The 15,294-nt window shown below is 39.6% G+C and overlaps 1 protein-coding gene across 2 annotated transcripts in view; it reads right to left on the reverse strand.

The window, feature by feature from the left end:
• The window catches only part of LOC115769983 (calcium uniporter protein, mitochondrial), a 43,648-nt gene extending 30,444 nt beyond the window's left edge, over nt 1-13,204 (reverse strand). Inside the window, exons 1-4 of one of the 2 annotated variants that reach the window (XM_030715044.1) lie at nt 12,686-13,200; nt 962-1,082; nt 454-825; nt 76-392 (exon numbers count right to left, since the gene is read on the reverse strand). In XM_030715044.1, the coding sequence (XP_030570904.1) occupies nt 202-392; nt 454-825; nt 962-1,082; nt 12,686-12,808 (807 nt within the window). In that variant the 5' untranslated portion in view covers nt 12,809-13,200 and the 3' untranslated portion in view covers nt 76-201. Of the gene's footprint in view, nt 1-75; nt 393-453; nt 826-961; nt 1,083-12,685 lie in introns of those variants that run through there. The other variant, XM_030715043.1, reaches the window with a different exon arrangement.
• Nucleotides 13,205-15,294: the final 2,090 nt, after the last annotated feature.

Raw genomic sequence — 15,294 nt, forward strand, 5'->3', positions numbered from 1 at the left:
ATTGCCCACTGCAATTGTCAAGAAATTCCACAGACGAGCATATATTTTAATCAAAATCAATAAAAACCTGTTTATTTTATTTTTCGACAAAGCAGCTGGCGAAATTATTTCAAGAGCTTCATCATATTAGCCAAGCACTTTTTTTTTTATTAAATTATAATACTTCCTCAATTGAGTCTAACCGTTTTTTCTAACGTTCAATTACTTATCAGATCTGCGTGAATTCTTTATTCTCTTGATGCGCATTTTGAGTTTCTTCTGTTTGTTGACCTGCGCCAACTTCGTACCTTCTTTTACAAACACCCTTTTCGGATTCTTAACATTGCTATATCTTTTCACATTAAATGGATTAAGTCCTAAGCTTTTCTTATGTCTCTCTTGTTTACGCTTTACTGCTTGACAAATACGCAAAGAGTCAGAACAGATTGTTTATCTTTACCTACAGATACTTACTCAATTCTTTTGCACTGAGAGTTCTAACACCTTCTCTAACTTCTTGTTTCTCACCTTTTTCACCTTTCTCGGCCACATTTACTTTGGTTTCTTGCTCTTCAAGCACAGCGTACTGTTTTTTTGATTGGACTAGACGGTCTTTGATTTGTTGAATGCGAATTTTGCTTTTTTTTAACTCTGTGCTAATGTTAATTTCCTCATCTTTAAGCCTTTGCTTGGCCCTAAAAGCGTTCATTCTATTTGCCAAGTTCATCGCCTCTATTTGGTAGACTGTAGAGTTCTTTGAGCGATCATCCGTTTCGCCATCATCCTTTTTGGTGGCTGCTTTAATTGATTTCTTTTGCCTGATTTCTTCGGCTCTCTGCATCCATACTGTAAAACGCAGCTCAAATAATTTGACCCCAAACTATGCTAACAAACCGAGCACTCGACTCGGAATCAATTTTCATATTTAAGCCAAATATTTACAGTAATTGTCATTGGGTAAACATTTAAGAGTTTCTCTTACCAGTGGTCGGTGATGCTTTTTCGTGCTTGTCGAGCTTTTTCCGCAACTTCTCATCATCATCCGAATGACTTGACGAACTGAAGGTTCTGTGCTGCTGTTGTTCATGGCCAGGCCATAAGTGCTGTGCGCCATGGGCATGGAAAGATAAAAAGAAGAATGATTAAATTAATATTAATGAATGCATTACGGCTTATTGATTGTGCCTTTAATTGACCATAGATCTTATGACTGCCAAATAGCATTAACGTATATATTTATAAAAGGCCAGAGTGTGAATAACATCACCATCCTGGCTGTCTAGCTGCCTATCTCATGTGTGCCTGCCTTGCATGTCTCAACCGTTCCTAATTAAGTTAAAATGCTCCCCAGCGAAATCACGTGTCTTCCATAACGAACAGCCAAGGGTGGGAGAGCACAAAGACCACAAAACTGAACGTAACATCATGCCTTATTTCAACTGGAGCAGCAGGTATGCCGAGGAAGTAAATTGCTACCTTGGGGGTGGGGAGGGGCTACTGTACAATGTTTGCATCAGGTTGGGCACATTTCACGCCCAGTTTTCATCAACGGCTTCAAGCACATTCTCTTTCTTCCTTTCTCTCACGCTCACTCGCCCCGGGCTTACACTCTGTGTATGCCTACGGTCCACCTTGCGTATGAGCAATCTCACGCACACAGCACAAAAAGCAACTGGAAAGTATTTTTATTTTATTCGAACTCCAGTGGGAAAAACGCAAAATAAAATCGAAACTGAAACTGTTTACCTTGTCATTTTACCACGTATACACGAAATAAACGAAAGACGATCCAACAGAACTCACAATAGACTCATGACGCGACGCATGACACAGAGCGCAGTTGAACTAAATATTATATACGGGGTCAGGGGAAATTTTGGCAAAGAGATAACAATCAAAAATAATGATTTCCTTACAATGTTCAAACTATTTTTTAACAACTAACTTTAAATTGGATTTACTGAAAATGAAAACATTCTTCGAACTTTTACCTGAACCTGTACGTACTATTTCGAAAAACTATTTAGTTGAAAACATTTTCTTTTTATTAGGCACTGTGAATATGTAAAATTAACTATTACTTATAATTATTTATTATAATTTTTATTTTTCTATTTCAAATTGTGATTGAATGTAAGAACAAGGTTCGAACCGAAACCCTGCTTCATAGGTATAAAAACCGGCTTCATTCAACACCTGTTTCTAGCTGTTAGAGCACCCCTCGTTTTATTTATTTTCCATATATATACCAATATACACGTTCAAGAAAAACTGGCATTGCATAGCATTAGGAGCGTGTGCAGCGGACTAACGATATGTGCCACGGGTCGTCTAGGTATATGTGTACTGATTGGATTTTACGCTCGACTTCAATCCAGCGCTTCAATAATTCAGCAAGCTCGCAATATGGCAAAAAGCAAGGGGTCGGCGCAGCTGAGTAATTGAAATTTAAATAGTAAATAAATGAGGGAAGAGTCGAATGCGTGGCACACACATAAAAGTTGCAGCAGTTGAACATAAATCAAGCTCTCGCATATTTCTCTCTTTTGAAGCTCTGGGATTTATGATTTGTGATTTGTGTTTGCTCTGGCGCTTGCGGCACTTGAGGGGCCGCTGCTGGCAGTGGAATAACAATTTGACAGCCTGTTCCAACAATAACGAGTCGCATGCAATAAATGATAGATTGAATGCAAAGGTGACAGCTAAGCTAGCACAAAAAAAGGCCGGAATATCAAATAAAATTCAAAACTTGGCAAATTGAGTTAGCAAGTGTGGCCAAAACTGTCAGCCAATATTAGAAGTTAACAAACGCAGCGTTTCTGAGGCGCATAAATTTAACATGCTCCGACAGGCAGAAGAGTCGCTACGGTTGCAACACAACCAAAAAGTATGCCACACCCGGCTGTTGTTGCTGTTGTTATTTTGGGGCAAAATGGCAAAAGTTTTTATGATCATCCAAGTAAATTGAAATCACTGGCGCTCGGCATGCTGAAACGCTGCCCTCTGCTGAGCTTATGGCCTTAAATGAAAATGAAAATGTTTCATTTCATGAAGTACACCTGACGAGCTGAGCTGGGGGCGGCAGCCGCAACTTGTCTAGCGCGCAGAAAGTTAATTTGTGTTTGGGGGCAACTTTAAAGGACGACCAAAATCGCCAGCTGTCAAGATGCCAGATTACAGCACAAATATGCACATGGGCGTTGCCTTTGCTGAGCCTTTGCGACAAGTCGAAGGAATTGCTTCATAATGTGCAGAACAATGCGGCCACTTGCTCCGCTTGCGGCACGGAGATGAGCTAATTCAGGCCTAAGCAAGCGAAAACAAACAACAGACAGCAGACAAAATACACACGAAACACACACAATCAAACAATGGCGGGCTGAAAATAAACGACTCAACTGAACCGAGCTGACAAAAGAGCTTCCAGCTAGGGGTGCTGCCAGTTGAGGCATAAAGAGGCAGGCAGCCTCGACTATAATAATAACTAGCATAAGTGCAGTCAACATACAAAGTTATGCACGTGTTCCCAAAAACACCATCGCCACAATTCAGACAAATTGCAGACAACAGAGTTTGAGCAGCAAGCCAAAAGTTGTCCAGGTCCAATCTGGTTGAGTCACGCAAACTAGTTTAAGCTCTTAAAACCATTTAAACTTTTAACTAGGCTAAATAAATGATATAACGTTTGACAAAATGCACGCAAGCTAGGCATGGCATACTTTCAGGCGCATATTAAAACAGATTGCGTCTTGATAGAATTAATCAACTACAATTCATTCATTTTTTCATTCACCTTAACCCTTGTTAGTTAAATAAAACTTTATTTATGCAATGCTTTTATAACTCTTAAATTAATAAACTTTTTAGACAAATTCTGAAGTGTTGAAAAGCCATAAGCTTGATTTTTTATTTACTTCAAAAAACATCAAAAGTTTGTCAAACTAAAGGCGACTTTCATTCGTGGAACACAGTGTCCAACAAGGGTACGAAATTCAAAGTAGGGGTTGAACGAAGCTGCACAAAAATGTTTACTGTGCCGCTTCGCTTTTGTTACGTTCCGTCTGCCCCCGCGCACACGCCGTTGCACTTGGCACGGCTGCGACAAGTTGGCTTTGTGCCAATTGCTTGGCAACGGTTAACAAAGTCGCGTGTCAAGTGTCGCATGCGGGCCGAGTATACCCTTTCAAGCAGCTGTTGTTGGTCTTGAGCCTGTTAACGCCTCTGATTGCCATTGAAAGCGTAATTAAAGCCAACAAATGGAAAACATAATTCGCCCAACACTTATAAAGCATAATTGAAGCTCAAAGCGAATATAAATGACTCGTAAAAATAGACACAACATAAAAAAAAGTGCAATAAAAACGTCATAATAAAAAAAAGCTGCCATTAAATTGAGCTTGTTTTATATACACCGGATGTGGCACTGTTCCTCCCTCGCCCTACAAATGCTGAGGGCAATGTATCATAAACGAGATTAACAAATCAAACCGCATTCGAAGCTAAAACTGAAAATTCGAGCTCAATAAAAAATGTGTTCATTTAAGTAAAAAGTGATGTAAATATATAAAACGTAAAATAAATGCTGTCTCGATAAATTTCTATAAATATAAAACCCAAAAAGAGAGCAGCTAAAAAAATAATAAATTACACGCGTGAGCAACGGGAATAAATATATACACACAGATATATATAAAGTATATTTTAGTAGTTTTTTCAGCAATGAGTAAATAGAAATATAAGAAAATATGTTCAACGTGTAAACATTTAGGTAGTTGAAATGCGAGCAAGAGCAGGTAAATGAAATGGGTAAACAACTTGTGGAAGATTCGCAGAAGCAGAAGCTAAACAGAAATGGCAGCCAGACAGACGGAGAGGGACTTTCAGAGATATTAACGAAAATGTCAGAAAATGTTTTGCGCCAGCCAAAAAAAAAAAAAAAAACAGATAAAAGCAATGAAATGGGAAAAGCAGACAAACTAAAATTAGTATGCGAAATATATACACACATACAGTCGAACATCCATAAAGATACCACAGTTCAACGCAATGTATATTAGAAAACGAAACGAATTTCTGCGAACAAATCAAATGAGACGCATATAATGAAAGAGTGCAAAACGTTTCGACGATTTGTCGCCCCAGCCATAAGGCAGGCAGCTGTCTGTTGCGGCTTGCTGGTTTTGGTTAGATAAAATGGCCAGCTGCCTGTCTGCGTTACAAGCTGCAGACATGGCCAACATTTGTGGCCATTTGTGGGTGGCAAGCGGCAAAGATGCGTAAAGTGCGCGCTAAGCTGGTGGCTAAACTTTAGCCCCGACTACTGCCTCAGTCCAGCTTAGCTACTTCTGTATGCTATTTATGCAGCTCCTTTGTAGAATATGCTTTATGGCCCATTTCGGAATGTTTCGGCGCGCAGCGCCTAATGCACGTTATGGGAATTGTGGGACGCATTTAGCTAAACACATTTGAATTATTGTCTTTATACAATGGCTCCAAGCTGGCCAGCGGGGCGTATGTGTGACAATGCAGCATATTGCGTATACGTCACGTGGTGCGGCACATTAATGTTTTAGTCAATTTTCGCAGCAATTACATGCGTTGCAGTTAAAAGCAAATTATATAACCAGGTAGCGAAGCAGACAGATATAAATAGAGTTAGAGAGAGAGAGAGAGGTTTTGAGAGTGTGAGGGTCTGTAGCTGGCAGCGGAAAGTTTTTTAATTAAATGTATTCAGCTTATTGAAAATGCAAGTTAATTAAATTGCAATTTCAATTAGAGACTAGGCGGTGCGGCAAAGCAACTTTGAAAAGCACTCGTTATGGGCTTGAATGTGTCTCAAAAAGTAGCATTTGCCTCGCAGCAAATGTGAAAAGCGGCAATATTTACAAAGTGCTGGCCCTGCGCCAATAAAAAGTGCCATGTGAAGCAGCCAAGTGGGCGGGCTTCGCGCGGCAAGTGTCTGAAATAGGAGCGTATAGAACGCATCAACAAATTGAGGCATTAAAACGGGCAAACAATTTAAAGGACGTAAGCTGATGCCCGTTATCTGAGCCAGCATTAAGGATGCGCGTTAGCGCGTGCCAAGTCGCACAGTTTAACAACACAAATTGCATCAATTAAAACAGCAGCATAAACTTAGCTGAGTAATTGCATTATACATTCCACGTAATTGCTCATTAGTGCAATATTTCGCGGCATTAAGCTGCTGATTACAAGTTGTTACCAACTACAACAATATGTTATAATACGCTGCGGCAAATAGAAAATAAATTCTTGAAAAGAGAAAACTCAGCCACAGCACAAAAGGCTGACAGCAGCACAAAAAAACAAACGCACTCCACAACTTGACTGCGTACAAATATTATTATGCGCATAAAATAATTCACTTTTCACAGCAAGAACAACAAAAATATGAAGAAAAAAGTCAAAGAACAAATAATGCAAAGAAAATACCACCAAAGCCAGCTGCCAACGCCTTGAAAATCTACACGAAAAATATGTTCAGCTTACGAGCACGACAAAAAAATAAAGGAGAAAAAGTAGGTCTCACATCAAGACATATCCTTTGACTTTCTAAATGTGTGTGTGTGTGTCCTTTCCTTGGCCATGCATGCGCATTTTTGAAGCCAGGCAAGGCGACGACTTTGAAAGCACGAACGATTTTAATTCGCTTACAATTAGATAGGGTAGCATTAAGCACACTTTGGACCTTGAACTCGCCCACCCATCCCCTTCTAAAAATGAAAGGGCGCACCGAAAAAAGACACGCCCTACAGCTTTGCAAGAAGGCCAACGGCGCGTGATTATTAACAGCAAAGACAAAAACAAAAATGGGACGTGGCTGTGTTAAGTGGCTCGCAAGCTGCGCTGTCTTCTAAAAGGACATGCAAACGACATAATTCACGGAATTTGCAGTAATAAGCAAGCTAAGGCAACAAACTTAGAACTGCAACGCACCCAAAATGCTCTAAAAATAAAATGATTTGAGGTACTTTGCATAACTATAAAGACGTTTCATCTTATAGTATAAATATTTCCTATCATACCATTCAAGATAAATACTAATAAAAAGAGCTCAAAGACAATAACAAAATGTGAACATCCAGCCAAATTTGCTTAAGAAAAAGAGTTCTTGCAAATATTAAAGCACCTCTTTTTTGGACTCATAAAACATAAACACATTTAACTATTTAGCACCCAATTAAAGCTCTAAGCAAGTCGACTACCTTTTGCTATGTACTCAAGCAGAGAAAAAAAATCTGAAGCAACGCCAGAACAATTTATGTAGCTCATTTTGCGCCAAGTTACTTTTGGAGTGAAACATTTGCATATAATAGCAAAATTTGCAGTCCTGGCACAGGGAAGCCGAGCAGCTGACACGGCTGACAACTGGGAGCTGGGTCTGGGAGCTGAGAGCTGGGCTGTGGCCAGGCCAGGCCAGGCAACACATAGCATATTTGAGGCGGAGTCTAAGACACGCCCTGAATTATTAACAGGCTTTTTATGCTGTTAACTTGAGGTTTTTGCAGAACCTTTTAAATGGTTGAAAATGTATGCAAAGATTTCGGGCAAAAAGGCTCTGTAAGGGGCCACAAGCTTGAAGTCCCTCGCGTAACGCTTACAATCTAAATATTTGCTATATAAATTAGGGAGACAGTTTCAAGTGCCACTCGACCGGGTGGTTGTGCTGTTGGGTTGTTTGTTTGTATGGCCAAAGCATTAGCAGCACCGAACCAATAAATTGACTTTAAATCTGAGCCCAAATTCAACAAGCTGGGGCTATGCTCGCAATGCTCAAAGGGAGCTCCATTTGTGAATGGAGGGCCATTTGTGAATGGGCATAAATTATGCATGGCATTAAAATGTTTTATGGCGCTGGTCAATCTCAAAGCGCACAAATTCAATTGCGATGAATTCATAAGTTTAATTATTTGCATTTGCTAAGCATACAACATTCACGAGTTCCACTGGGACAGCAAGTGCTGATAGCACTTATCAGAAGCAGCTGATAATGCCAAGCGAATACAATAAAAATCCACTGTAAAACTATTTACAGTTTAGCAAGCACTGCGCTTGTATCTAGCAGATACCACATACAGCTGCAGTTAGTTGAACATTTCTTTTTATGGCTATCGCTGGCAGGGGTAACATTTGCGACGAGGGGCAGCTCAAACAAAGCAAGTGGCAAAGCCAATAGTTATCGGAGTGCGGGGCGAGAAAACTGAACGACCTATCATGCGGGTGTTTAAACAAATATACGCACAAGTTGCGGTGCTTGATGTGGCTGGGGTTGGGGCGTTTGCCAGCGCAGCGAAAGTCAAGTGCAAAGCAATAACACGCAAGGCTAAACTAAGCTAAACTAAGCTTAACCAATAGGTCGAAAGGTAAATTGAAATGGCAGACACACTCACAGACAAGCAGACACACTCTTGTACAAATAGTTCAAGTTGGACACGTATCTGTCAGATATATTTACCCACATTTGACAACAAATGTAACTTTGCTGATGAAGCGACAAGCTCTAATGAGCCTTTAAATGTCGAACAACTTTAGTATCAGGCCCCTTCCCCTCCATGCAGGGGGCCAGATAAGTTTGGTTAACGTTAATTATAAGTGCAGCATATAGTATATGTATCTATATATTCTGCCTTCTAGATACATAGCTAGTATATGCTTGCAGCTGCTGTCACAGAATTTGCCTTTGGTTTTGGGGCTTGTATTTTCAGCTAGCTGCAAGATTTGCGCGTCACGATAAATGTGGGAAAACGTGCACAAGCTGCCAAGCAAACTGTTTGAGGCTGGTTGGATAACCGGGAGAGCATTCGAAGTGGGGTAACTACTAGATAGCTTGTATAATATGCAGATTTGCTGCGTTGGCTGTTTGTGAACGGATTAAGCCGAAGCATTCACAAGTGAAGGGGTTGAGTCTCTACACCTCTGCCTCTGCTGACAGTTAAGCTTTAAGTTTGGCCATTAAACAGAAAGTTGAAGATCAAAACAATGGCCACATCTCGCTTTGCTCTAGATTACGAAAGGTTGCAGTCAACTGCAGTGAGGAATTTGTCAATTGGTCAATCCACAACAACTGGCTGCAATGTTTGAGAAGCACACAGAAGGATTTCAGTCTAAAGCAAACTTCAACTTTGCCAGCAGACGATAATAGCTCTGCAAATATCCAATCGTGGTTTGTCTGACGGCAACTTAAAAGAGCTGCGTATCTCATAGATAAATAGTTTTCTAAGTAAGTAGAATGCGATAGGCGGAGATATCAAGCAATTGCAAGCGACAATAATTAGAATTTAGTAAGAAACGGGAAATGTGGCTAAACTTTTATCTGGTTTCCCTTTAAAAGAGAAAAAGTAATAATTTTTCTACACTCTGTGCACAAGCTGAAAGCGAGTATATTGTGATTGTGTCTTGCTGTCAGTCTGTTCTATTTTTCTATGCAGCTTGAAGTTAGAGATGAGTTTTAACAAACTTTATCAAGTTTTACATAGATTCAATATTGTCTTTAGCTATATTCATACACTGCGAACAGAGTATTGCGTAGTCGGTTGCAGCTGACAGCAAATTTTTAAATGTTTTGGCTTTCTTGCCCAACAAAAAACAAGCAAGAGTGCGCTTGTCGGCAGTGCCCGACTAGGAGATACCCTAAACACGCACTGAGAACCCGTTATAAACATTCTATTTGAGTTGAGAACGGAAGAGGTATTCATAAAGTGAAATTATTTGTATTTGTATATACTATACGAAAGATTATTTACAGACGGAAAGACATGGCTAGATCGAGTCGGCAGATTCTGCTGAGAAAAAAAATATATATATATATATCTAATGGAATCGAAGATGTTTTCATTTGTCTGTGACGTACATATTCATAAAAACAATATACCCCTTTTACCAACTTTCAATGGGTATAGAGCATAAAGTGTCTCTTAAGCATTATAATCATAATCGTCCTGCTTGTAATAGATTTCTCGCTAAGAGCATAGAGAGCATATTATAACTAAGATTATATATGATATATCTGAGAAGTATACTAATATAAGTGTTATGTAATATTAAAGTGAGCGTTACTAAAGCTTTGCTGCTGCTCTCACGTTCGATATCTCTAGTAACACACGAAAAGCTCTATAAGCCAAAAAGCTTAACAGTTATATTAGCTGACAATTATCATCTGTACTCCACACTAGCTTAATACTTATATTAACCGACTAATATCAGCTGTAGCTATAGTATATAAGTATACTTATTGTTGTGTGCAGCATGTGCGGCATGCTTCAATAGATCTGATAGCTTTCGAGTGTCATTTATTAGGCGCACATAAAAATCAAGTGCAAATGAATACCAAACAATAAACCGGTTCGGTTGTTTGAATGTCATTTGCATAAATTTGTTGCTTTGTTGTTGTTGTTTTTGTTGTTGTTGTTCAACTTGACTTTTATATTTTTGCAAGAGGATACATGCCGGACATCCAGACTCACACATGCACACACTTGTGCAATCTGTGTATAGTTTTGCCTTAATCATATAACAATTGCATTGGGTTTTTGTTAGCAAAATTTATTTACGGCAGAGCCGAAAATAATTGTTGACCAAGGCCATAACCGCATCTGCCACGCCCCAAACAGCCCCCCATGACAACGAATAGGACAACAAATGGACCAATAACAAGCAACAATGCACACACTGAACAAAATCCATGCAGTGTTAGAAAGGGGAATGGGAAAGGGGGGGTATTCTCATATGAGGGGTCCACTCTAACACACATTTTGTGTTGTGCGGCAGACCGAATGGCGCCAATAAAACTTTTTTTATGCTATTCGAACATAAATACAGAAAGAAAAAAAATAACGAACAAGCAAACAAACTTTAGTTACAATTTGGGACAGAGACTAAAACGTGAGTGGAAGAGCGGATGCGAAGTGGACCAAGAACGTGCCGAAGCTAAATTATGACAGCCGCAATGAGGATGCCAGCGAAAAATCTAGCGACACCCTGTGCTGATTTTTTTTTTAAACTCGCTTGTCTGTGTGTGTGTGTGTGTGTGTGTGTGTGTGTGTGTGTGTGTGTGCAGTGCAATCAATGTCAGTACTGCTTTGGCTTTGTTGACTCTAATCAGCTTCTCTGAGCGCAAAACACATGCAAATGAAGTGCCAAAAACAACAGAAACAACAACAACAACAACAACATGTGTCACGGCACAAGAATAACACGCTATAATGCAAATAATGTGCCGTTATATCTCTTGCGAGTATCAAATAACGTTGACAGGGTGCCATTCGACCAAGCACCTCCTCGGCCCCTCGAACCCTCGACCCACAAACGCCCAGCTGATAAAAACTTTTTTTTTACAGTACTGTGTCTGACACTTTTTGTCAACATTTTGTTTTGTTTGGGTCTTGTTTGCATTTGCCGCTCCCGCTCCCATTTACATTGGTAAGACAAATAAAAGCTGGCGCTACTCATGTGCTCTCTCCTCTCTCTCTCTCTCTCTCTCTCTCTCTCTCTCTCTCTCTCTCTCTCTCTCTCTCTCCCTCTGTGTGTGTGTGTCTTTCGCTCGATGCTCAAACAAATATCGACAAATTTTATCATTTCGTATGCAAATCGTGTTTGCCATAAAAGAACATGTTTTGGACATTGTACGTAAATAATTTTATTCTACACTTGCTTTTCCTGTGCCTTTCGTTGCGTGGGTCGTTAATTGTCTCACCTGAGACGAGCATGCTGATAAAGCTGTCACATGCCCAAAAAGCCGAAGCAGTTATGTGCAAATGCCGATAGGGTCTCTTAGGGGTCAGCAGATGATTCACAAGCGACTGGTTAAATTCGAGAAGATAAGAGAGAGGCCGAGAGCAACAATTCCAACGAGTTCGCACAGTTTGGGCGTCACTGAGCAGTGCAAGCGTGCGTGGAAGTTCAACAATTTAAAACCGATCGCACTCAATTTTAATTAAATGCTTTTGCATGACTGGCACAACAACAAACACACTCACACTCTAACGCTGAGGGGTGGCAAGCCAGGATTACATACATACACACATATGTACAAACACAAATGTAACTTAACATTACCTGTGCTCTCTGTGTGACTCAATGAGAGTGAACTTTAATTGAAGTTCTGGACAACATTAGAGAGATAAAGCGCGAGAGTGAGAGACACGAAGAGCGGGAGAGCATCAAAGTTGACGACGCGGCTTTGGTGTGTGCAAAAAGTAAGCAAACAGCAACAACAAAAGGAAGCATGTAAGAAAAGGCAGGCAATAAAAGAGCACAGAAAAACATAATAGAATGTATAAGTGTATGTACATATGCATGTATGTATGTGTGTATGTAGTATGTGTAAGTATATTTTGTTTTTGCTTGCATGTTTCTGCTTTCGCATAAATTTAAATAATTTTTTTAATGTGCCCACATGCGTTTAAGAACTCACGCATGTCGTATTATGTACATATGAATGTATGTGTATATACATAGGCATGTTTACATATATACGTATGCATGTTATACTTTTGTCGCTGCTTTTAGCGAAGTCAAAGAACAAGTGTGTATTTTATTTTTATAAATTCCAATAGTCGCCGGCAGCCGGCGGCCGTCAGCTGCTCCCCCGGAGCGCCACGAGCGATGCCTTAATAAACATACATACATGTATACACACATGTGTGTGTGTGTGTGTGCGCGCGTATTTATAGGACGTTTCACTTACCAACGTTGCGAGAGTCGTGGTCACCGGCGTCAGACGCTTGCCGCAGCATTCGAACTGACGCACATTGGAGCGGCGCAGGAGCTGGCGAAGGCTGCTCAAGATAACGGCACCGTGTTTGGACATTGTGCGGCGGCCGGAGCTGGAACTGGCGCGAGATCACAGCAGTAACAACAAAACGATTCACAAATTATGATTCACAATAGACGATGCACTGCTAAAAGCATAGGCAAGGCGGAGGGGGGGATATACAAGCCGGGCAATGACTAAGAACCTTGCTGTCGTCGGTGTCGGTATTGTTGTTGTTGTTGTTTTAGCAAAAACTTTTTTGCTGCACTCAATTATCATTCAGAGCCACGAAATATCGATGCTCATCTTAAAATTGTATAATTTGGAGTTGCCAAAAAGAGTCAATTATAAAATTTGCAAAATATTCGGTTCGGCCTTTAATAAAACCGAAATTTAGTTTATCCGAAAATTTCAAACAAAAAAAAGTAAATTATAAATGTTGCTGCTAGGCAAAGGCACTAGGCAAACTGACATTAAATTGAGAACAAAAATTCTTTTGTTATATGTTAAACAAAATGCAACAGTGCCACAACAACAGTAACAGCAACAGCAACAACAACAGTAACAGCAACTAACAGCAACAACAACAGCAAAAGGCGGCGCCAAAAAGGTGGAAAGACGAGAATCAGACAATGCGCAAAGAATAGAAATTTACCGGTTTTTTTCGCTCTTTTCTTTTTTTTTTTTGCTAATCACGGGAAAACTAGACGCGGCACATGTTTCGCACTAAACCGAACGATAAGCGAAGATGCCTTAGCTATTGATATTAACTGCGTTATTTTATTTTATATTCATATTTAATTGGGCTGTTGAGCTGTGCCTTTTTCCATCAGCGAGCTCTGCAGTTGGCACTCGAGCTTTGGACTGGCAGCGGCGACACAGAACACACGTGATGGCGGCAATGGCGGCGGCTTTTTCGAAAGCTCTTGTTGCACGTTGTGCAACAAATTTATAAATTTAATTGAAATTCTAAATATAATGCTTAATTTCTAAAGAAAGCAAAGGCAACACGCCAACGCCGTAGCCGAACCGCGCGCGTGAAAGTTTGATAACAGACTGCTGTTAAAATCCAATCTGGCTGTTGGACCCCTTTTGGCGCAAACGCAAGCAGCCAGTTCGAAAATTCGGTAACAGCTGATCTGGCTGGTCTGTTAAACGGCGCTGGCTGGTATGCACATACATTTTTCGAAATACCCTCGCCTAGCAAAAATTCGAAAATCTCCTAAAAGTCAACTGTTATATATTGTGTGGGATACCTGTTGAAATATTAGTTTTCGCAGACTCATTAAGGTATTAAATAAGCAATTTGTATGTTAACAGAAAGGTGGAGTTAACATTACTCTTCGTGAGCATACTGTTAAACAACATATTCGTTAAGTGAGTATTATCGTTAAGTAGGCGGTTTGTTTACACGGACACTTCTACAGTGTCCAATGTGGCACCGTCAGAAAGTTTACTAAAGACACACACCTGGTGCGTGTACAGGCTGAACAGGGTGATTACTTCAAATAGGAAAGCTGCCAACGGTTTTTCAAAAAACACAATATTTGCGGTTGCATTTAAATTTTCGCTTTTATTATTGTCGCATTACGAATCTAAACTTGAACTAGTTTATATATATATGTATCCAACTATACAATATATATACTATATAGAGCTTTGCTTAGTGCTTTAATCATACAACTAGAAGGTTTCTTTTAAGCATTTCTCTTGTCGTTCGCTGCGTTCGCATTTTGTACGCTAAAAACATTTATAATACACTTAAAACATATAGCAGCCTTATTTATATATACTATATATATATATATATATATATATCTATATATGTAACATATGTATAGCACTCGCAACTGCAGAGACAGGCTTTACAGTTTTGGCATGGATTAAAATGTTAATCAATTAGTATAAAAATTGTTGAAAACATAAATAATTATAGTTATTCAGTTATTTCTGCAATTGTATTGTGTTTTCGGAGTCTTTGATAAAAGTTTACATAAACAGTTTTGAGGTAATAACGAAATGAATCAAGTCAGAGTTAATTGGACGCATAATTACCGCTACAATTGGCTGTGATTTTTATGGATTTAACATACTTCTTGCATTTAATAATTATATTTTTTGTCATTTCTATTATTTTTTTTTAAAACATTTAAACAACTAACAAAGCTCATGAATGCATTTATGCATTTATTCATGATGCTTTTGGTATAGATTACAATGCGCAGACAGCGCAGACACACACACACACACACACACACAAGCACACACAGACATACAAACATTTCATTATACTATTTACACAACATTACGCACACCTATACACACACACACACACACACACACAGTCAGACATACGCTAGTTAACTGTTTTTATATTCAACTGACAACTGCAGCGACATCATTAAATAGCTGCAACAACAACAATAAACAAGATTTATGCATATTCAAAGCGGCTAATTATGTTGTTTTTGTTTTTGCTTTTGCTTTTGTTTCGTTTTACGGCTCTGCCAGTTGCTGTCGCTGCTGCTGCTGCTGCCGCCGCC

The sequence above is a fragment of the Drosophila novamexicana genome, unplaced genomic scaffold (genome assembly GCF_003285875.2).
Source record: "Drosophila novamexicana strain 15010-1031.04,08,12 unplaced genomic scaffold, DnovRS2.1 tig00004554-arrow-pilon, whole genome shotgun sequence".
Lineage (NCBI taxonomy): Eukaryota > Metazoa > Arthropoda > Insecta > Diptera > Drosophilidae > Drosophila > Drosophila novamexicana.